We start from the raw sequence: 24,491 nt of genomic DNA on the forward strand, positions 1-24,491 counted from the left end.
CAGGCCCAGGCGGGACCACCCAGCTCCGAACCCCGACACACTGTCCCTGAGCTCCAAGGCCAGCGCCCACAGCCCGGTGCTGGGGGGCTCCTGCTGGGGGGCTCGGGCTGGCTGCGCCATCCGATTTGCCAAGTCCTGCTGGCTCTGCCACTGAAACTGTGCCCGAGTCACAGCCGACCGTACACCCTATGTCCAGCGTCCACCCAGGACCCGGGCAGCCCACCCGCCGCTGCTCTAGAACGGAACGTAGAGGGTGGTCTCACGTGCGGCCCTCTAGACAAGAGCCTGACCCAGGGCCTTTCCCCAGTCCCTCTAGCCCCCCGCCTGAGCGCACGGCTATTCCCATGGCTGCCCGCTGCCCCAGGGGACCCTTGGCGTGTGTCACTCCGCGCCCGGTCCCTCACCCATCACCTCTCAGGAAGGCTCCTGGGACCCCCCGGAAGAAGCCCCTCCGAGCCACTCACCCAGACCCACGCCAGCGGCGCCTCCTCTACCCTGCCCCACTGCTGGAGACCCTCTCCTGCCACGCGGGTCCGTGTGTCTGCTGAGCTCCACAGCAAGACCCGGTCCATGCCAGGCCGTGGAGAAGCAGGGCGTCTGCCCGGGCGCACTCCCACTGTGCGGCGTCGGCCTGAGCTCTGGCGCCCTTCAACCATTTTAATAGCCCAGGGTTTTAGGTATCAGAGCCAGACGGGCAAATGGTGACAAGAGGCATAAAGGAAACACAGATTAGAACGTAGAAAAATAAAATTCACGTAGTCCAGACACACCATGTACAAGGTTCAAGGACAAAAGCCTAACCTGGCAGAGAAGTTGGAAAACACGTGACCCACCGAGGGGAACATCCTTAACACACAGACAGCACCCGGCCAGGTGGGGAAGGACAGACCTTCCCGGGGGGCAGAGCAGCCTCCGAGCCCCACCGTCCGCGCCCTTCTGGGCAGCCATGCAACCTGACCCTGGCACCCCACGTCGTCACCCAAAAAATGGGGTGACAGCACCATTCTCCGAGCCATCAGAGAACGCGGATGTCCACCCGAACCCGACCTGCCAGGGTCCCTGCCGCTGTGGCCCAGACACAGGGTGAGGAGGGTGCCTCCTTCCGCTGGGTGGTCTGCAGAGCCCCGGCTTCACCCCACCCCCCCTGCCCCCCGCCGGCTCAACGCTGTGATTTTCCTAAGAGCTGGGTGCTTCCCGGAGACACCAACACGCCGAGCCGGCCACCTCAGGACACGGCATGGCCGGCCCCTGTCCCGCTCACACCCCGAGGCCTCCCGCCCCGACGCCCGGCCCCCGGCCCCGCGTACCGGTCACTTCTTCCAGGACACCGCCTGCTCCCCACGCTCCCCTTCTCCTGCACTGTGCTCTGCGCCTCCCCCATCCCCCCCCACTGCCAAACGGCCATCCCTTCGAGAGCCAGGACCGTGCCCCCAGCGCCTGGCAGGAAGCAGGCGTCCAGGGGGGACGGCAGGACCCCTTCCCGCACGCAGCGGCGGTCCTGTGTCAGGTGCGTGGAGAGAAGAGCTCGCCTGAAATAAGGGACGAGCCTCAGGAAGACCCAAGGGCGACCCCTCCCGGCCGCGTACCCGCAGGGATGATACCGATCCTCAGCGGGCTGGGCACGAGCGCCGCCCGGGGCTGGTCCTGGTCCACGCCGGCGTCCCTCTGCGTCCTGCCCACCAGGCCGTGCAGGACCTCGCTGAACATGCCGTCTCCGCCCACACAGACGACGCTGCGGGAGGAGCACAGGCGTCAGGCCCTCAGCACCCGCCCCGCACCGCCAGCCCCCTCCTGCGCTGGCCTCCGAGCCGCCTGGGGAGCCGCCACCCAGGCCGCAGCGGTGCCCGTGCCCCGTCGGCCAGCACAGTCCCCACCCGTCTCAGCTCACTCCCCGCTCCTGTGGCAGACCTCTTCAGACCCTCCGTGTCTGCGTCCAAGCCCTGCAGGGAGAGGCTCCTGATGCCCGCCGCAGCCACACGGCCAGGCGCTGACAGGTCGAGAAGGGCAGGGCCTGGGGGACCGGGTGAAGGGCAGGGCCTGGGGGACCGGGTGAAGGGCAGGGCCTGGGGGACCGGGTGAAGGGCAGGGCCTGGGGCCAAGCTGCGGAGAATGCCCCTTCCTTCCCTAGCAGGCGAGGCTGACGAAAAATAAGCAGACAAAACATGAGCTCAACAGACTTCTCCCCTCTGCCTTCCAGCCCCTGAATAGGGTCTCCAGGAACTCGGCCTCTGGGGCAGGCGACACGTGGCTTCTTCCCTCCCTGATGCTCCCCCCACCCCTCCCCCACTCAAGACCCACTCCCGCCGTGTGACCCTAATCCACCTCCCTGACCCTTCCCTCCAGGGAGGCTCTTCACACTGCCTGAGGTCCCCAGCGGCACAGTCGCCCACTTGAGACCCTAGAGCCTTCTTGGGGCCCTGGGATGGGGCGCAGGGACACTCAGGACGCCACCACACCTGGTCACAAAGCTTGGCGTCCAGCCCTTGGCTGCCCCCCAGCCTTCACACTGACCCGACTGGAGGGGGCCCACAGCTCCACTGACATCCCCCACACCAAAACCTGCTTCAGCTCATCTCATTGCCTGATGACACTTGGTGAGGACTCAGTCACGGGGACCAGCCAATTCTCCCCCACACGTCCTGGAGAGCAGCCCCTCTGCCTCTGCCACTGTCCAGCCAGCTCCTGCCCAAGACCCATAACCTCTGCCAGCCTCCTTGGGTCCAATCCTCATTGCTACTTGCCACGCAGCTTTCAAGAGTATCTTTCTGGGGCTTCCCTGGTGGTGCAGTGGTTAAGAATCCGCCTGCCAATGCAGGGGACACGGGTCCAAGCCCTGGTCCGGGAAGATCCCACATGTCGCGGAGCAACTAAGCCCGTGCGCCACAACTACTAAGCCTGCGCTCTAGACCCAAGAGCCACAACTACTGAGCCCGCGTGCCACAACTACTGAAGCCCGCGTGCCTAGAGCCCGTGCTCTGCAACAAGAGAAGCCACCGCAACAGGAAGCCCGCGCACCGCAACGAAGAGTAGCCCCCGCTCTCCGCAGCTAGAGAAAGCCCGCGCGCAGCAACAAAGACCCAACACAGCCAAAAATAAATAAACAAAATAAATAAATTAAAACAAAAGTTATCTTTCCAAAACACCCGAGCCTATAGGACATCTAGGTACAAGCTTTCCGGGGATCCTCACCACCTTTCCCCAGCCTCGTCTGCTCATTCGCCGAGCACCTGCCGCGCGCCAGCCCTGCGCCAGGCGCGGGGGGCAGCTGTGCACAAGGCAGAGGGGGCCGGCTCTCCAGGAGCTGACATGCCAGCAGGCACAGACGCAACACAGATGCAGAGTCACACTCGGGGCCGGTGCCTCCTGCGGGGACGCGCACAGCACCCGCTCTGTGCTGTCACAGCCAGAAACGCACAAGCAGGTCCTGACCGAGAGGAAACCTCCGACAGACCCAGAGCCGAGGGACATGCTGCAAAGGCACTGGCCTGTTCTCTCAAAATTCAGCCGCCCCGAGAAGGCTGAGGATCTGGTCCGGGTTACGGGAGACCAGAGACACACCCACTGAGTCTGAAGGCAACGTATGATCCAGGGCTCTTCTGCCTTAGGGAGTAATGGGACAGCGGGCAGAGTCCGAAAAGGACAGCAAGTGGGTCACGGCACTCGTATCAGTGTTAATCTCCTGGTTTTGATCACTGCATTTTAGTTCTGTAAGAGAATATCCTTGCTTTTAGGAAATACACACAAGTATTTAGGGACGAAAGCTGATCATGTCTGTAACATACTTTCAAACGATACAGAAAAAATTTCTGTACGTAGGTGGTAAGACTAAAAAGGAAAACAAAACTATTACACGGTGGTTTTCCAAGGAGAAGAACATGACTGAACTTTTCTGCCTTTCCTAAGTTTCTAGGAGAAGAAGGTTTATTTTACTTCGACAACTAGGAAAAAAGGTGTAAGGAAAGGGAGTGAACAAAATGAAGACAGATGGGTAAAACTTGATGAGAATTGACTATTTATTAGTCAGATGAAAGACGCTTACTTACCCGTCATATTTGTCTATGTTGAGCTCATATAAACTCTCCTTGGCATGATTAGCATGCTCAGTAACTGTGGGAAAAAAACATATTACATTAGAGTTTACACTCAAGTCTGTGAATCCTCTTTGAAATGAAAGGCAAGTAAACCATGCTTTTAAAATGAGGTCCTATAAAATCTGCAGGAGGGTTTCCTGTAAGAAAGCCCTCCTTCGATCTTACCCAAATTCCTTTCACGGACAGGATGCTGACCTCAGGGGAACAGGACCTCTCAGAATACACTCTACTGGGTAGGACATCACATTCTTGGCATTTTTAAAAAATTAATTAATTAATTTATTTTTGGCTGTGTTGGGTCTTCGTTGCTGCGCGCAGGCTTTCTCTAGTAGCGGCGAGCGGGGGCTACTCTTCGTTGCGGTGCACGGGCTTCTCATTGTGGTGGCTTCTCTCGTTGTGGAGCATAGGCTCTAGGCGCGTGGGCTTCAGTAGTTGCGGCTCATGGGCTCTAGAGCACAGGCTCATTAGTTGTGGCGCATGGGCTTAGCTGCTCCGCAGCATGTGGGATCTTCCCGGACCAGGGCTCGGACCCGTGTCCCCTGCATTGGCAGGCGGATTCTCAACCACTGCGCCACCAGGGAAGCCCCACATTCTTGGCATTTAATTGCCAACAAATAATAACTTTTTTGGGAAGAGATTACATCGTCTATTTTATAGTTTTCCCTTACTATCCAAGGAACTTGGAAAATTTTAGAATATACCAAAATGTAGAAGAAAGAAAATGTTAGTCCATAGTCTGTATACTCACTGTAACAAAAACTCTCTTTTTTTAAAAAAGAAAAATTTATTAATATTTTTATTTGGGTGCACCGGGTCTTAGTTGCGGCACGTGGGATCTTCGTTGCCGCGTGCAGGATCCTCATTTGTGGCATGCGGATCTTTAGTTGCAGCACGTGGGATCTAGTTCCCTGACCAGGGATCGAACCCGGACCCCCTGCATTGGGAGCGTGCAGTCTTAGCCACTGGACCGCCAGGGAAGTCCCAACAAAAACTCTCTTAAAATTCACTTGTACACACAATTTTGTGTCCTTGTTTTCCCAACATCTTATCACAATCCCTTTTTCATCATTAAAAATTCCTTGTAAAGACCATTTTAAAGAGCTACATACTATTCCTTCAGATTCACCACAATTTTATCTTTATGTTTCCTGTTCCAGGGTATAAGTGGTTTCCAGTGTTTTGCTTTTATAAAAATGAGGCAACGGACACCTGTGTACCTCGCCCTCCGTGTAGAGCTGATGGTTTTCTCAGGAAAGTTTAGAAAACTGTAAGATTGGACAAAAACCCCCTCCTTTTTGAGGCTCTTGACCCGCACTGCCAAGTGGCCCTTTAATAAGTTTACACAAAACCCTCAAATCTCTGAAGGGAGAAACCGTCTCCCTACACCCTCCCAGCATCTAGAACTTGCTCTGAAACTCGGTACCGCAAATGTGGCATTGCATCGTGTTTCTTAAAAATACCACTTACTGGTGAAATGATTTCTAAGCCTTACTAATTGCTTGTATCTCTTGCAAGAATTTTCTGTCCATAATCTTTGTCCTTTTATCCTTAGTGTTTTTCCTGAGTGCTTTATACGCTAATACTTGGCTAGAACAGCCTACGTTCTTTACTTTGTATTCTTCTCATTCTGGTATGCCAAAAACCCCAACATTTCAGTTTGTTAAAATAATCTTATACGGGGAATTCCCTGGTGGTCCAGTGGTTAGGACTCTGCGCGTTCACTGCAGGGGCCCGGGTTCGATCCCCGGTCGGGGAACTAAGATCCTGCAAGCTGCGAAGCATGGCCAAAAAAAAAAAAATCTTAATACAATAAAAATCTTCCCTAGTGACCATATCTGAGTCATTCTCAAATTTACTTCTACAGAGACTTTGCGCCTTACCAATGATCTCGGTGGTGATGGAGGCCAGTGTAAACAACGGCGCCACTTTTCTCTCATAGATCCGCTTGCCTTGTCCTTTCCCTCCAAACGGATTGATGAACACCAGTAAGTGCTTTGGTCTAGATGCTGCAAAACAGCAACACCGCGTAAGTCACAATGAATGTAGGCGATCAAAATGAAGAACTGTGTTACTGAACAAAATCAAACCACAATGGTTCTAGAGCTCTGCTTAGTATTATCTGACAAAAAGCATTTTTAAGGTAAAGAACGGTGCTCAAGAGTTTCCTAATCTCTGAAAAGAGAAAAGCACAGCTTGTGAGATCAGGCAGGTGCTCTGCACATCGGCCAGGGGGATGGCAGCCCCGGGGATTCAGAATCCTGGCAGAGAAGGACGCTCTCTCCTGATGAGCAGTCCTACAGGGTGTAAATCCTGGAAGCAGGAGCCTCATTCTTCTTCATGTGAAGGAAAGTGAGTCTTCAGAAAATGAGAGAAACAGATATACAGCACGGAGCGTTGGCCGAGAAAGACAGACGGACAGGCACAGGGAACGCTCAATCTGGAGACGGACAGAGAGACGGAAGGACGGCAGGATGTCCCTTCCAGAGGCCCGGCTAACCGCCTACACCCAGGTCTCCTGAAACACCCTGTTTTCTTATAGCAACTTCCACATTTCTGCTTGGGTCGGTTCAAGTAGATTCTGATACTTAAAAACCAAATTTAACCAACAAATCAAAAAAAGTAGCAAGAAAATCGAAGCCCTGGGTCCACACAGAATCCCACACGTGAACGCTCACAACAGCGCCATTCACAGCGGCCAAAACGTGGAGACCCCCCAGGTGTCCACCAACTGACGGCTGGATACACAGAATGTGACCAAAGGAGTATCGTTCAGCAACGAAAAGGAACAGCCCACTGATACACTTAACCAACATGAATAAATACCAAAAGCATGATGCTGAGAGATGGAAGAATTACACAAAACAGCCCTTTTACATGATTCCATTTATGTGGCAGAACTAACATGTGGCAACAATGACGAAAAGAAACAATCAGACTGGTGGTCGTCTCTGGACTGGCCGGGGAGGATCACGAGGAAACTGGGGTGATGTTAAGTCTTACAGGGTCTGGGTTACACGGGTACACGTATGCTTCAAAACTCACTGATTTACACTTACCATTTGTCCATTTCACTGTATGTAAATTCTACCTCCGAACTGAAAACAAATACTGACCTCTAGGTAATGACACACGTGCTGAAGTGTCTGAAGGGTCATGCCCTGATGTCTGTCACTTACTTGGAAACACAGCAAACGTACCATTAACTAATGGATGGGCAGAGAGACACAGACAAAGCAAAACCAGCAAAATGTTAACAACAGCAGAATGTAGGTGATGGGTGTATGAATGTCTACGGTATAATTTTTTCAATTTTTCTGTATGTCTGAAAATCTTCATAATAAAATATTGAAGGCCATACACAATAGAGAAAAATCAAAGCCAAAAGTCTAGTCTTTGAAAAGATTCATAAAATTGGTAAGTCCCTCCCTAATAAAACTGATAAAAAGGAAAAGGGAAAAAACACAAATTAACAATATCAGGAATGAGAAAGAGGACATTATTTCAGAACCTACAAATATTACAAGGAAACTGAAAGGATTTATTAAACTTATGCCAATAAATTTGTAAATTTTTATGTAAGAGACACATTTCTCAAAAAATACAATTTACCAAAAGTGACAGAATAAATAGAAAATCTGAATAGTCTGATATCTAATAAAGAAACTGAAGCCATTAATAAAAGCCTTCCCACAAAGAAAACCCCAGATGGTTTCACCACTTAATGCTTCCAAATATTTAAGGGGAAAAGTAGCCTCAACATTATAAAAATTCTTCCACACGACAGAAAAGAAAGAAGCACTTCTCAACTCTGTGTACATGACCACTGTAAGCTTGACAGCAAAACCAGACAAGCAAATTTACAGAAAGGAAACTCATAGGTCTCTTTCTCCCCTGAGCCTTAGGTGAGAAAATCCTAAACAAAATGTCATCAAGTCAAATCCAGAAATGCACAAAAAGGGCAATACATCATTACCAAGTAGGATTTATTCCAGGAATACAAAGGCTTTTATACAAAATACAAGGAGAAACCAATGTTTTTCAACACGTTAACTCAAAAAGAAGAAAATCATACAGTCACCTCAATAGATGCAGAAAAAGCACTTATCAAATTACACATCCAATGATGATTTTTAAAAATTCTCAGAAAACTAGGATTGGAAAGGAACTTCCTTAATCTGGATTTTAAAAACTTACTTAAAAAAACCTGGGCCTTCCCTGGCGGCCCAGTGGTTAAGACTCTGCCCTCACTGCAGGGGGCACGTGGTTCGATCCCCGCATACCACGCAGCGTGGCCAAAAAAACCTAAGAAACATCATTCTCGACAGTGGGATGTTGAAAAGCTTCCCCCAAGATCAGGACTAAGACCCTCCCCGCTGCACTGGAGGTCCAAACCAGGGCAAAAGGGTAAGAAAAAGAAAGAAAAAGGCATAAGAACTGAGATGGAAAAAAACCGAACAGTCATTATTCACAGCTGACAAAAAGAATCATCAAACTATTAAAATTAATCAATGAATTTAGCAAGGTCATTGGATGCAAGGTGAAATACAAAACCCAATTCAATGTCTATATATGAGCAAAAAATAAATAAAAAACAAAATAATAGCACCACAGTGCGGTGGGGAAAGGACAAGCTTTCCCATAGATGGCACGGGGTGAAGCAGATATCTATATTTAAGGAACGTGAACCTTGACCGCTTACTTCACGCTGCATACACACATCACTTCCAAAGGGACTGCAGCTCTCAAAGCGAGAGGTAGCGCAAAGCTTTGAGAAGAAACCATCTTCGTGGCCTTGGAGCAGAAAAGCTGTCCTAAATAGGACACAAACTAGCCACAGAGTTTTTAAAAAAGATAAACAGAGCTACGTAAATATTAAGAATGTCCATCAAAAGAACGGAATGAAGAGAGTGAAAACACAAGCCATCCAGTGGGAGACAGTATCTGTAATTCAAAAATCCAATGAAAGATTCAGATCTACAATATGTAAAGAATTTCTACACATCATTTAGACAGACACACAACCCAACAGAAAGATGGGTAAAAGACTTGGACAGACACCTCACAAAAGAGGATCTCTAAATGGCCCATAAACAGAGCCAGTGAAGGTGAGAAATGCATTCCTATCAGGGAAATGCCGATTAAAACCATAATGCAAGACTGCTAACACCCACCAGAGTAACTACAATTTTAAAGGTGTGGGACCAGCAGAGCTCCGGTCCCCTGCTGGTGGGCGTGGCCCCGGGACCCCCAGTTGGGGAGGCAGTGTGGGCGCGTGCACTGAGGCTCAAACACGCCACCAGCCCAGCAAGTCCAGTCCCATGCGTGCACCAGGAGACGCGTGCGGGCGAGTTCAGAACAGCTCTGCTCACAGCGGCCATGCCAGGAGGCCATCCAGTGGCCATCAACGGTAAAAGGGCTGCATAACCGGCCAGACACTCATCCCCTGGAACACCACGCAGCCCAGAGAACGGGCCACCCGCCCCGCACGTGACGACAAGCTGCCGGAGAGCCAGACACGGGAGTGTCGGCTGGGATCCGACCGCATGAGTACAAAACGAACCCAGGTGTTTGAAGTCAGGTGATCGTCACCTCTGGGGAGCGATGGCAGGGGCCCTGGGGCTCCAGGGGGCTGGCAGCGTTGTCTCCTGATCTGTGTGCGGGTTACCCGAGGGCGCTCAGTGTGTGAGAACTTCTTTGTGTCTAGTTATACTTCAGTTAAACATCCAGGAGTAACACAAAGTGACAGAGCAGCTGAAAAAACTGAATTATAGAATATTTTTAGATACAAGTAGACTATAGCAGATGCACGACTGTATAGGCTTTTCTGTGAAAAAAGTCCCATTATTCAGTGGGGGGCAGGTTCAGAGGCCTTTCTCTTGGAGTCTGAACCTCCAGAATCATCCTGATCCAAAGACTCAAAGTCTCATGAAAACAACCGGAGGACAGAGGGGAGAGAGCAGGTGAGGATGAGGAGGGAGGGTCAGGAGGAGGGGGGAGGTGGCGGTAGAGGAACTGAGGCAACCTCCCAGCCGGACTCGTTCAGAAGTCCAGCGGACAAGCAGAGGACAGAGCACCAGCAATCCGAGATGGAAGGAAAGGTCAGGATGCACTGGTTGGACGGACGGCGGGGGACCAAACGCCCCATCCCGTCCCACAGAATCAGACGGCGAAACGCAGAATCCAAGTCCCGCCGCCCAGATGCTAAGCCAAACACGTGCTTTTCCAAGCCAGGAAGTCTCTCTGAAGCTACTGGGTGGGAAATACCTTCCTCAAACAAATTATAATTCACTTTTTTTTATCTAGATGCCAAGTTAATTTTAAAAGATATAAAACCAACCTCAACACATGCTCTTTCTTTTCTATGGCTGAAGTCCGCACTGAGTTGTCAAGACTGTGTATTAAGATTATATCCAAACAGATTAGCAGAGGCGCACTACTATACACAGGATGGATAAACAACAAGGTCCTGCTGTAGAGCACAGGAAACTATATTCAATATCTTGTAATAAACCATAATGGAAAAGAATATATGTATATGTATAACCGAATCACTTTGCTGTACAGCAGAAATTAACACAACATTGTAAATCAACTATACTTCAATTTAAAGAAAAAAAAAGATTACACCCAAACAACATGAAATAGTGTTCCAGATACAAAATGAGTTGACACCTACCGTTAAGTGTGACAGACAGACTCTGGCTGCACAGCAATAACTCACAGCTCAGACGTTCAGACACACCCCAGGGGGACAGAGGTGCCTTCCCCAGGCACCTGGTTTAATCCTCCATTCACCGCGAGTGCAGGCATTATCACCCCATTTTCCAGGAAAAGAAACCCAGGCCCAGAGAGCCAAGGGGCCTGCCCCGAGCCTCGCGGCTGTAAGCGAAGGTGCCAGGCCCTGGGGGCCAGGCTCTGGGCACCACACTACGTGGTCCTCTAAGCAGTAAAGCGTTCAAAAGCCACAGTGACCCATCACATCCGCCTTGGTTACAGGGAGCTGGGCCGAATACAAACCACGCACGTACTCAGCTTCTCCAGTAGCTCCCTGAGGGTCTGCAACCACAGGTGGCACAGCTGCTCCTCAGGACACCAGAAGGTCACCTGCGCCCACCTCCAGCGGTGCCGCCGGGCCCTCCTCACACGATGCACTGCACAGAGAACACACGCCGTGAGCTCGCGGCCCTGCGGACCGGGGAACGCGCTCCCCTCACGCTGACCCCAGGTTCACACTCAAAGCGCCCCAATGGTCCCCTTTTCTTCTGACTAGTAACTTCCAAGGTATATTAGGGAAAAGATCCTAATTCTCAGTTCTTTTAACCCATGTTAAAAAAACAATAAAAAATAAGAAAAAAATGAATGTTAAAAGTAGAGCTTGGGACTTCCCTGGTGGCGCGGTGGTTAAGAATCCGCCTGCCAATGCAGGGGACACGGGTTCGAGCCCTGGTCCGGGAAGATCCCACGTGCCGCGGAGCAGCTAAGCCCGTGCACCACGACTACTGAGCCTGCGCTCTAGAGCCCGCGAGCCACAACTACTGAGCCCACGCGCCTAGAGCCCGTGCTCCGCAACAAGAGAAGCCACCGCAGTGAGAAGCCCAAGCACCGCAACAAAGAGTAGTCCCCGCTCGCCGCAACTAGAGAAAGCCCGAGCGCAGCAACGAAGACCCAACACAGCCCAAAATAAATAAAAAATAAATAAAAGTAGAGCTTGGAAAAAATGATATAAGGACCTTTCTATAAAGATAAACCAAGGACACAATGAGTTTGTTAAACAAGTGACAAAAAAAGTTCCCTTTCATGTAACCTGCATGGAATTACTGAGGAACATTCAGGCCACGTTACCTGTGAAAGCATAAGGCTTTTCCATTTTCTGCCATTTTCCACTGGTGTAGTGTTTCCCATTAATGTCTGTTTCTTCAACGGTGATGATCTCGGAAATAGGCACAGAGCAGGCATCTGTAAAAACACCACAGTCTCACGTCAAGAGGGTTCACGGAATTCACGTGAACACAAGGAATGCCACTCCAAAGTGCTGGGAAACATTCTGCTTTAAAACTCATCAGCCATCCAAAAGGAAGAGGACAAGTTATACGTAATTTTAAAATTCAGAGCTAAATAAGTTTGGGAAACTCTATGTCATCAGAAGATGGGACGTCTTATCCACAGTCACCAAATGGAGGCTGTGAATTTTCCAGGCCAGCTCCTGTATTAAATTTGGGGAAAGATGTTCAAGACCCAGTGCCTGTATTCAGTCTGGCTCAGAAATCAAGTGGGAAAGATGCACATAACAGACCCAGGACCACAGAGTGTGCAGGTGAGTCAGGGCCACACCAAGGCAGGGCGGGGGCGGGTAGAGGGCTCTAGAAAGGCCTGGTGGGTCCAACCATCCACTAGGATGCAGGAGAGAGGGGAGACTTGGGTGGACGTAGGGATGACAGCACAGGACATCCTCCACCATGGGAAACCCAGTCATAACTGCGGGCCTGCAGCTGCCACCAGGTAAGGCCGGACACACAAACAGCTGTGGGAAACGTGAGGTGACAGCTTGTAACGGCAAGTGGGGCCCAGAAAGAACCCTCCGAGGACAGCACAGGGACTGGGAAGCAGAGAAGTTGGAAGACAAGCCCCCAGTGTGGACAGGCTGCTTTCCCAAAGCCCACCGGTGACGGCTGGTGGGAGTCACCATCTGCCTTTACACAGACGAGCATGGCAGTTCCTGGTTAGGCCCCAGGTTGGCTATGAAACCTGCAGTATAGCTCTCCCCACCTTCCACTACATTCAGCTCACCCAAAGCTTTATCTGCTGCTTGGGTGAGAAGAAAAACAAAAATAGGTAAGGAGGATATACTATTTTATACGCGCACTGCTGTTACATGTAACAGATGTGGTGAGACACAATTATTTTCTGGAAAAAGGGACAGAGATCCATGGGGACGTGAAAAAAACATCAACACTATCTGCATCCCTAGTCAATTGATGAATGACACCAACAGAATCCTGGGGTCTGGCTGGAGGCCGTCCTGGGTGAGTCTGTGCCTGGGGCGGGGACCTCCAAAGCAGGACTTGGCGAGTGACCGCCTCCATCGGCCCCTCCGTCTGCTGGGCCAGGAGCTCAGCCTGAACTTCACGACAACACACAGGGCTCATCGTGTCAAACTGGGAGGGGTTCTGGAAGCTACCCGATCAGGGTGAGAGGGGTCCAGCACGAAACAGGTTCCTTTCGGCCTCCCTCGCCCGCTGACCCTGAGGCCACGTTCCTCTGCACCCTGCCGTGTGTCCCTTCACGTTTGCAGGTCAGTGTTGCACCCTGTTCTGCAAAACCCTTATGTCTAGTTCGGAGGCATCGAGAATCAGAGAGTTCCTGAAAAGTTATGCATGACTCACAGGGTAACCCGCAGAAAGAGTCTATAAATTAGCAACCTCTAGTCTTGTGAATTTAGTTTGACTGGAAGAATCAATCCCAGGCCACAGTGGAGGCGACCGGCTGTCCCCTAAGGGGAAAGTGACACCGTAGTCCCCTGGTCAACCTCCCTGTGCTGGCACGGAGAGGCTTCCAAGCACAGCACTGCACGTCGTGTGCACACACCAGGTATAAATTATAAATTCATGGATGTATAAATAGATATTCTTAGAGGAGCATCTTGCACAGAGTTGATGCTGGGAACTTGGGGGTCACTTTCATTTTCTGCATAGTATTAGCATTTCTCTCCCTTTGCTTGCATTTTGCATAATCCTGCACTGCATATGGGATTAGATAAAAAGTCAAAGTCTTCTGTAAAAGATCGTGTGATGAGAGGAGACGCGGTAGAGTTACTTCCAGACCAAACTGCACCTGGCCGGCGGCCAAATCAATGCCGGCAACGCATGCGGACGCAACTCACTGGCAGACGACGGGGCCCGGAGCACAGCTGGCCGCCTCGCGCCACGGCCTGGCCGCCCCACCTGATTTGGGCCAGTCTCTGCACACAGAAGGCACGTCCCTTGCTGACTCCCCGCTTCCCAAGCTGCTCCGGCCGCCCTCGGGAGTCGCCCTCGCGATCTGAATCCTCCTCGTGGTCACCGGGCTGACTGTGGCCCTGTCGGAGGATCAGTGGCCAAGGCTCGCGGGCGTCCCCTCTCTCTTTATAAAGTAACAACCCAACACCCACTGGAAGCAAACTTCCGAGCAGAACGTTCTGGCATAGACGGGGACCTCTGAAGGAGAGGAGGACTCGAAAGCCGCCCGACCCCCTGGGAGCCTCCCTGGCCCAGGGCCCCCCACTCCACACCTCTCTGCGGTGGGCCGTCCCGTCACGTCGGGTTTGAGCAGCGCCCCTGGGCTCCAGCCACTAGTGCCGGCGCCTCCCCTCCCAGCACGCCGGACATTGGCCAACGCCTCCCAAAGGCAAGGGCGCCGACTGAGAACCACGCTCACAGGGTTAGCGCGCTTAGCAACCCTTCTCTACACAGAGAGCAGGGCGGCAAACTGAGGCCAGGCTTGGGGCCATGGGGGACAGGCAGACACCTGTCCTGCTGACCCTGACCACGCCCGCATCTCAGAACCCCAGGAGTGCACCTGGCCAGTCACGTCCACGTCCCACAGGTGCCTCACACCCAACCGTCTACATCTAAACCCATCTTTCTACTCCTCCACCCCCCCACCGCATCCCCCAGCCCAGTGAAGGGTGCTGTGTCCACAGGCTCGGGTGCCCAGCAAGCCAGGCTCCTCTCCAACTCGGGCGGCCGCCAGCCCTCCCGCTGGGGTTCATCCCCCCCAACTGAGCCGCAGACGTGTGAACGCGGCTCTGCTCTGCCTGGACCTTTCAGTGTCTACCCCCTGCCACTCAGCACGTGGGTTAATTCAACACCCCAGGCTGGGCATGCGGCTGCCCTGCCCCCCTTCCGCCCCTGCCCACCTTCCTGGCAAAGCCGGCGGGGAAGGGGGTGGCTATCCCCCGCAGGGGCCGCTGCCCCCCACTTGATCTCATTCTAACTCCCACGCCTACACCTGCCCTGATCAAACAAGTATTTGTTTTAACTGCTGGATACTAACCCCCCATACATATACATGCCTACAACAGAACTTGAAGATTTTCAACCAAAGTCCAGCCAAATTAGAAACCACCTTGCAGGAGCATTGCAATCTCACTGGCAGCACTTGTGAAAACCTCTCTGCTACACTAAATTCCTAAACCAAAGCGACTTTTTCTGGGTGATTTTTTAAACATTCCTGAGATGAAAAAGGGAGTCCACCTGGGGCAGTGGCCACCCCGGGGACAAACGGAGCATTGGGCACCCCCATGACAGATCGGGCCGATGGTGGCCATCCCTGACCAGAAGCCAGTCCTCCATCCTCTCAGGGACTGAGCCGGGGGAAGAGGATTGGGGCTCCCTCCACCTCCTTTCACGCTTGGGTAAGATCACACGAGAGGCAGAAGACCCCCGAGGCCCCCCAAGCCAGGCAGGAGCCCCCGGCCCGAGCTCCAGGTTTCAGGCGCCGCTCGGATTCAGTGACCCTCCCAGGCTGGCAGTGCCCACTCTGCATCACAGAGGGTCTCGGGCTTACAAGCCCTGCCACTGTGGGATCCCCAAGGTTCGAGAGAACAATGGGACACACCAAGCGTCCTAAGTGCCACCGTTACCAAACCAGGCTCGTCCTGCCAGACACGCAGCAAGCCAAATGCGGACACGCCGAGGTCAGCAGCAGAGAAAGGTTTACTTCCAAGGCAGCCACGCGAGGAGGCAGGAGAACAAGCCTCGGGTGCGCCTCCCCAAAGGCCAGGGGCTGGGGTATCTTTGGGACAAAGCAACAGGGCACCCGGGGCGGGGGGAGCGTGGGGGAGGGTGATGGGGGAACAGGTGCGTCATCGTGTGCAGGTGTAACTAGGCCACCAGCCTCTGCACAATCAGAAATGGGGGCGCTGAGCACCATCTGAGGGTGAAGTTTTCGGCCCTGTGATGTTAAAAGGTCAGCAAGCAGACACAGATGCAGGCCCAGTTGGAGGGTCGGTGGTCCTATCTAGTCTCAACCAGATCAGCTGGAACCAGACATAGCTGATTCCAAGTTTCAGAAAACAACTCGGGCAAACATCTTACTATTTACGCTCTGTACTGCTTGGAGGACGTGCAAGTCTGAAAACGACCTTCATCAGTGGAGGCAGGTGCAATGGATCTGACGCAGAACCCACGGCTTCAGCAGCTGACATCCCCACTGCCTGCCTGCCTGCCAACACAGACTCCCTCCCTCTCTGACTGCAGGCCCCGTGGGGCTTCTCTCCCGGCTCTGCGTGTGCATATCCGTGTGTATCTCTGTGTATCTGTGTGCGTGTGTATCTGTGTATGTATGTGTATCCATGTGCGTATCTGTGTGCATGTGTGTATCTGTGTGCATATCTGTGTGTATCCATGTGTGTATCCAGGCGTGTGTAGCTGTGTGCCTGTATCTGTGTGTGTATCCATGCGTGTGTGTATCTGTGTGTGTGTGTGTATCTGTGTGTGTGTGTGTATCTGTGTGTATCTATGTGTGTGTATCTGTGTGTGTGTATGTATCTGTGTGTGTGTGTGTGTAGCTGGGGAAGGCAGGGCCGAGCACACCCTGTGCCACAGCTTGGTCCTGGCAGAGCAGGCCCGCTGGGTTCTACAGGACACACTGTGGCTTCAGCTGGTCCCACCCATCCAGCTCTGACAGGCATCTCCTAACTCTTCCCCAGGCCCCCTCACCTAGACTCACCGCACACCCTCGTGTGCCAGCTGTGATGGAGGGCTTCACAGAACCACCAAGAAAACCAACCCACCGCAAGATGGCTTGGACGTAACTTCCACAAAAATATTCTCCTGTCTTCTCAAACTGGTTACTCCCCAGGAACTTGCTGCCACGCCTCTGAGCACGAAAGGCACCGAAGAGTTTTAATCACAAGCAGCACGGTCCCCACAGGGCATGTATTTTACAAGCGCATCCCGGGGACACACTGACCCAGTGCCACGAGGCAGCAACTCACGCTGGTACTGGGAAAGGATGCTTACGATCTCAGGGGCAAGTTGACGAGGCTCTGAGAACTTGCGTCCCGTCACAGTCTGACGGGTCTTGAACATTTAAGAGAGAAAATCTCATCATGCAAGCAAACAAAACGTGCTCTGTGTCGCCTTCCACGTGCCCAGCGGGCAGCGCCAGACGTGCTCCCCACACACCTTCCCCGGGTCCTCCCGAGTGGGCAGCGGGCTCTGTGCTGGGTGCACACCACAGGGACACTGAAAACATCCATCCCGGGTGTTCTGTGTCCTCCTTCTAATGTGGTTTCAGTTACTTCTGGTCTGGAAGACTCAATTTGGAATCCAACAGAAACAAACTGTTTTATTACCCTCTACTGACATTACAAATTTTGAGAAACAAAAGGCAATGTTGGTCATAAAACAAAGAACTAAAGAGATACTATGTATTAATGACAAGAAGACTATCTTTCCGTGGAGCACCATGTATTACCTCCATGATAAAAGTATTTAAAAAGAAAACGAAGTACAGAAAGAACCATTTGTGTCCAAAGAGTAAAATGCAGTAATGTGGTCACAGATCATCACCACCCGGAAGACGGTGAGTGTGTCTGTAGTGAAGAGGACGCAGGGCGGGAAAACACAGCCACGGGATAAAAACACACGTTGTTCACGAGAAGGGCTTTCTTCCTTCTATCCTTCCCTAATTGGGATATTAAATTGCATTTGGTACAATATTAAAGTTTAGGATACGTGTGATTAAAGTATAGTTTAGGAGAGTTTTTTAAGTTTAAAATTGAAATTTTAAGTAGCATCAACTTTTGCAACGCTATAAAAACTGAGCAGATTCAAACTAAAGAAGACAAATATAGAAGAGGCAAACTTTTGATAAAATTAGGGAAAAAAACATAAAATTTGAATACTTATTTGATATTTTTATTTTATACTATTAAACATCTTATAAACCTAATCTCCAGCTATGACGCTCATTTTGGTCATTTTTATTCATTGATAATAATAAATTCTACAACTTACCTGACACATTCCAAATTCCAAAAGAAGTAAAGCATTTATAAGGCTTTACTGGAATGTGTGATCACAAATAACTTGCTTGGGATGTAAAGTAAGTATGTTCTAACCACACACTCACTCGGGGACCACCTCTGTCCCTCAGCCAAGCCGCTAGTTCCCAGCCTTGCTCCCTTTTCTGGGAATGGTCTGTCTATACACCAGGTACGCCCTGCCCACACACACGCCAGATACACGCACACACAGATGCACACACACCACATACACACACGCCAGATACACACACACACCCAGATACACACACACACCACATACACACACGCCAGATACACACACAACCAGATACACACACACAGGCCAGATATACACACACACACCCACATACACATCCAGATACACACACACACACCAGATACACACACACACCCAGATACACACACACACCCAGATACACACACACACGCCAGATACACACACACACACCACACACACACGCCAGATACACACACACACCAGATACACACACGCCAGATACACACACACACACAGATACACACACACACCACATACACACCCAGATACACACACCCAGATACACACACCACATACACACACACCAGATACACACACACACACCCAGATACACATCCACCCAGATACACACACACACACCACATACACACACGCCAGATACACACACGCCAGATACACACACACACCCAGATACACACACGCCAGATACACACACACACACACACACACACACACACACGGCCACCTGACTGGCCCGGGGCTTTCTGCTTCCCAGCTTAACCCCATCTCCTCGGGGAGGCCTCCAGGTCCCCCCTCACCAGGGTGTCAGCCTGGCCTGCAGTCACTTTTCTGCCTCCTACTAGGTGGCATTTCCCTGAGGGTGGTCTTACTTGCTCCATTCAGAGCTGTGTGTGTCCGCACCCGTCACCTCACACAGGGCCTGGCCAACCCGAGTCCAGCCCTGGTCTCCATGTGTCACGCTTTGTCACATGAGTACGCTGCTTTACGCCGGGCATAATAATAGTGATAGTAATTATAATAATTGCCACTTGTGAGGCCAACTTTGTGGTAAATGTATAAGCTCGTGTAACCCTCACAAACAACCCAGAAGGTAAATATCATGATCCTCACTGCACAGAGGCGCTCACAGAAGGTCTTCCAGATCCTACTTCTACTGAAGCCTGCATCTTCCAGATCTTCATCCTACTGAAGCCTGCAGGTCAGAGAACTCGTCCAAGCCACCGGCAGGGCCAGGACTCGCTTTTGGCAAATCTATCAAAAAATGTTTCCTGTCAGGCAGAGGTTAAAGAGAGCCTGCCAAACCCAAACACCAGGGGGGGACCGAGGCAGGGGTGCATCCTCTGCACCCACAACCAAGGGCCCCCCTCAACTCCAGTGTGCACGACAGGCAACCGAGTGTGGACGTTGACAGCCACAGACCCACTCAGAAATTGGCGAAGAAAAAGACCTTTCTTTCCAAAAAACAAACAATAATCAAGCAGCCATGTAGAGCAAACGGTTGGAATATCTTTAATCTTGAAGGACTTAAGCTTTCACTTACAAGACTATCCTTATCAATAATATATCAGGATAGGTCATTTTATTAGGCTTTGCACATTTTATAAAACCATACTCTAAATAATTTGGATTTCTTCTTAGAATGCGGCTCAAGTGAGTTAGAACTGCCGACTGAATGACTAAGATCAACCCCTCTTCTTTCACTTTCAGATCCTTTGGCCAAACTTGAACGTGCCTCTCTCTGTGTTTCAGTTCAGTTTCAGCATTCATTTTTCTTTCTAATAACAAAGCAATCTATTTTAAGGGCCATTACCACCGGTTGAAATATAATAACTGTCACCAACTCAAAAAAAAAAAAAAAGTTCTCATGCAGTAGAATCCTTTCCAAAAATGGACTGAAATTTGGTAACCAAACCTGGGCTGGAAGTTTCAAGGCTTTTGCTGACAAGAGATGCGAGTCTTCTGTGCTCCCCTCCCAAGAAGTGCGACTGTGCCTCGTACTCTCCCACAAGGGTGGTGACCGAAGGGTCACCGTGTTCCAGAGGAACCACAGGCAATGCCCGCGGGACAGGGTGCCCACGCTGCAGGCCCGCAGCTCTCCCGGGACAGCTGAGGACCCCAGCCGCTGTCACCACCGTTCTCGGTTCTGTTCTACCCTTTTCAGTGCTCACTGTGACCCATGAACGCTGAGTGTGCTTCACGGCTGTGACTCGGGGGAGAAAAGTCCCTGCTGTCTGTCAATCTGCTTATCTTACAAGTTCGTGGACGGCCGAGCGCTCAGTGGCCTCCGTTCCCCCAGGAGAGCGACTGCCCGTGTGTCAGCGCACACATACCCCGTGCTGGTGGCGAGGTGGCCAGGGTCCCGCAGACATCGAGGAGGCCAAGGGCGACCAGAGCAAAGACAAGTTCACAGTCAAGGGCACAGCTCCGCTCCCAGGACACGCCACCCGCGTGAGAGGGAGCGCACGGGACAGGGCAGGGCAGGTCCCCACGGAGCACCTGGTGCATCGTGTCACAGCCTGAGACGCACGTCCACGGGAACTAGACGGCGACGAGGCCAGAGAGAAAGCCGGGGAGCTGGCAGCCACGCAGCCCCACCCCGGGGCACCAGCACCAGGGCCCCTGCCCCAAGGAAGAGCCCGAGGGTCTGAGGTCACACCGCCCGACCCCCTGAGCAATTACGCACGTGAAACGCGCCTCCCGGCAGCTCAGCCGCCCGAACACGTGCGGCAGGAGCAGAGCGCCCCTGGGTGAGAGCTCCCTGTGGAAAGGAAGACCAGGGAGCCCTCCTGCCCACAGCTCACCACCTCGCAGAGTCCAGAAACACCACGCGGAAAACAAATTCACTGGACCGTGGTCATCACGCTAACACTGCCCCGCCATCCCCACCTGCCCCGTCCACGCCAGCGGGCCGCTCTCATCTGCTACACGACACCGTCACGTCCGGTGGGCAAAGCTGAGCTGCGACCCTCCCAGACCCGACCCCACAGATCCACGTCAGGCCGAAGGCAGATGCCGCTCTTCCCCCGAGGCGCCCTCGCAGCGAGCGCGCCACACCTTCTCCAAGGCCCTGCGGGGCGGGGCCCCTCCCTCCACTCATCAACACCTGCTCTGGTTTGACAATGAGAGTCGGGAGAGCCGGCCGGTGTCACGAGAGACCCCACACGCCCAAGAGTCACATCACGATCACTTAGTGACCACACGGCCACGCTGTCCCGGCACCTGGGGGAGCGGCGTCCCAGGCCCAGCAGACGACAGGTTTTGGACGTGATCGGGGAGGAGGGGAGGGGTCATGGGTGGAGGTGCCCTTGGGAGGCAGCGGAGGGCCACAGGCCCGGCTGGTTTCAGAGACGCCCGCGCGCCAGCTACCGCCCCCCGCGGACAGAACGCCACGGCCCGCTGGGGCAGGTCGCCGACTCCCCTGCTGGACAGACGAGCAAACAAAGGCACCGAGGGGTGGGGGACCTGCTGGTCGCTGACGGGGCCAGGACAGATCCCGGCAGGCCGGGCTTGTGACGGGCTGGGTGAGCCGCAGAGCACGGTCCAGGCTGCTGCTCCGCCCCTGCACCCGCTGCCTCCTCACTCAGCAGCCTTCCTGGCGCCTCCACCTGCGGCCTTAGACTAAAGGATCTTCGGGGCTGGATTATGTGACATCACCGCCACCCACGACACCAATTCAGAACAGGAAAAGGCCACAAGGAGAGGGACAGACTTAAGTGGCTTCACAAGAAGGAAGAATTTGGATTTCCAACGAGAGCGAGGCATTTTGAGGACTAAACCTATAGGCCAGTTTTCGATCTCTCTGCAAGCATTACACATTTTCTCCTACAGCATAAATGTCACAAAGTACTTCTCCACTCCGAGACGTGTGCCCGAGACCTTGTCACCAAGACAACAAACCACGGCCTCGAGCACCTGCCACCTGCCACGGCCCGTGATGGCAGGTCCACACCTGCCCCAAATCCCGCGGGGGCGACGGAGGGGAGCACGGGGACTGACAGGTGGACGCTGGGTAAGCACCCTCCCCCTCTGCATGTCCACACACCCCACTAGACATTTCTAGAACAGTCTTCCAGTTTCAGTCAAAACAGGCAAATCTTGAAGGTAGCTACTTCTCAGGCATCCTACCCAACCCAGGCAATCCCAGTGGCTCCTCTCATATAGAAAAAAATTTGTCTTCTAACTCCACAGAAACGGGAAATTCGTCCGGCAGCTTGACGTTTCAAGATCGTGTTCGTGAAGCTCCACACGAGGCGGTGGGCGGGTGGCACCCAAGCGCCCCGACCACCTGGAGGCCACAGTCCTGGTCACAGCACACAGGCGACATCACTCAGGGATACGCCAGAAGCTTGGATTTTTTGGTGTGAAATCTCCTGACTTAAAACGTTGACTACGATTCGAAAAGGAAAGGAAAACCTCACTGGACAAGTCAAAAAATATCTGTGGGCCAAATTTAGCCCAAGGGCGACCCATCAGCAGCCCCCCCCCCCCGTGAGGACAATCTGTAGTTACTCTGACCCTACGGATTACAAATAAAATTGTATCACCCATAATGGCTATCATTTCACCCAGTCTAGCCTGACACACAAGAGAAATTTAAGTGAAATTAGCTTCCTGTCACTTTGGAAGCAAAGCTGGAAACAACCCAACATAGCTCCTCTTCGATGTTTTACAAGCTCGGTAAGGTTGCGCAGCTGCCACTCCAGGGTCACGCGTCTAGAAGAAGAACGGCAAGTCCTCCAGACTTATCAACAGCAGGTCACGTTTCTATCAGAACAATAACTGTTGCCACTGAGTGAGCTATGTTAATAATTAAATTTCCATTTGTAACTATTTCTTATTGGTTTTTTGTTTGTTTTGTTTCGTTTTTGGCCACACCGCACAGCATGATGCAGGATGTTAGTTCACCGACCAGGGATCTAACCCACTAACCCATGCCCCCTGCAGTGGAATCGCAGAGACTTAACCACTGGACCGCCAGAGAAGTCCCTTACTGGTTTATTTCAATAACACAAAAATTTCAAACAAAACTGTAAGTATGTCCTAGTTACTTTAGCCCCAAAGTTCCTGATGCTCAGATGAGGTGCCGGTCAATTATAATTTACTTGACTCAGTACAGTGTGACCTCTGACCCTTGTCTGCACACCCGCAGTGGCCAGCACGTCACCAGGACACCAGCCTGGGAGGGAAGCTGGTGTGCGTGTCCCACGCGCTGCAGGGGCCCTGACCGTCTGCCCACCGCTGCAGCTCCGGCAGCTACCCGGGGCTGCTCACAGGAGGAACCCTCCCCCGCAGCAGCCTCCCACCTTTTCATCTCTTCTGACCCGAAGTCGAGCCTGGCTCACAAGCCCACCTTTCCTCACTCCGGCCAAACAGCAGTCCTCACTGTTGACCAGAAGGACCAACAGTGGATCCAGAGTAGAAGCCAAGGCTGGAACTGGGCCCTGGCGCTTCCCAGCTGTGTGACCTTGGGCAAATGCCTAGCATCTCTGTGCTGAGTTACCTTCTCTGTAAAATGGGGACACGTGAGAATGAAAGGATTCTCACCTAAAGTGCTGAGAAGAGGGTCTGGTGCCTGGCCGCCCCACGTGTGTTAGCTGTTCTTAGCGCTCGCCACGGCAGGGCACAGGTAACATCTCTTACTACGACTCGGGTGCGTGGGGCTAAGTGTCCTCAGAGGTAATCCTGTCCGAGACACTCTGTCCCCTTAGGCTCAAGAAACTCCAGAAGGTGGCAAGTGCCAGCTGGCGTCCTCACCAGCCAGGGACTGTACAGGTCCTAGGAGGGAAGCACGGGATCTACAGAAAAGGGCAGGTGCGGGCATTCAGATAAGGGACCGGGGATCGGAGGATGAGGGAGGGCACCAGGCACCTTTCTTAGGAAAAGCGGCCCAACCAGTTTAGCTGTTTATAGTCAGGTTTATGGGGAGAAGCAGCGGGTGGGGGGAGCTGGCGGGGGGAGCCGGCAGGGCAGGCCAGGGGCCCACCTGGAACCCCACGGACTCTCTGAGTCTGTGGGCTGAATCAGTGTCCAGCTCAGTTGAGTCTATTTTTGAACCTTTCTAGATCATTCCAGGCACAAAATCTTTGGAATCCTTAGGCCCTAAAATATTTCACGATGTACTTTTCTCTTAGAAGACATTCAATTATCAGGTATATCATGGTTTATGCTAAACCTTAACACACGTGAGTCACCATTAAAAAGCCCAGGCACTGCGCCTGGAAGCTGCCCCACCACGCTCCACTCACGTGCTCAGCACTGCTACGGGCCCACCCAGCTTCAGACAGGGAGGCGGTGCCGGGACAGAAACCCCGCCCTCTGGCAGGTATCGGTCGGATGTGGGGAGGCCTCTGAG

General features: G+C 52.5%; 1 protein-coding gene across 1 annotated transcript in view; it reads right to left on the reverse strand.

Moving 5' to 3' along the window:
• The window catches only part of CERK (ceramide kinase), a 58,150-nt gene that overhangs the window by 16,474 nt on the left and 17,185 nt on the right, over positions 1-24,491 (reverse strand). Inside the window, exons 2-6 of the mRNA XM_068560521.1 lie at positions 11,934-12,047; positions 11,120-11,242; positions 5,972-6,097; positions 4,044-4,107; positions 1,587-1,732 (exon numbers count right to left, since the gene is read on the reverse strand). Coding sequence (XP_068416622.1) covers positions 1,587-1,732; positions 4,044-4,107; positions 5,972-6,097; positions 11,120-11,242; positions 11,934-12,047 — 573 coding nt within the window. The remainder of the gene's footprint in view (positions 1-1,586; positions 1,733-4,043; positions 4,108-5,971; positions 6,098-11,119; positions 11,243-11,933; positions 12,048-24,491) is intronic.

This window comes from Eschrichtius robustus, chromosome 13 (genome assembly GCF_028021215.1).
Source record: "Eschrichtius robustus isolate mEscRob2 chromosome 13, mEscRob2.pri, whole genome shotgun sequence".
Classification (NCBI taxonomy): Eukaryota; Metazoa; Chordata; class Mammalia; order Artiodactyla; family Eschrichtiidae; genus Eschrichtius; species Eschrichtius robustus.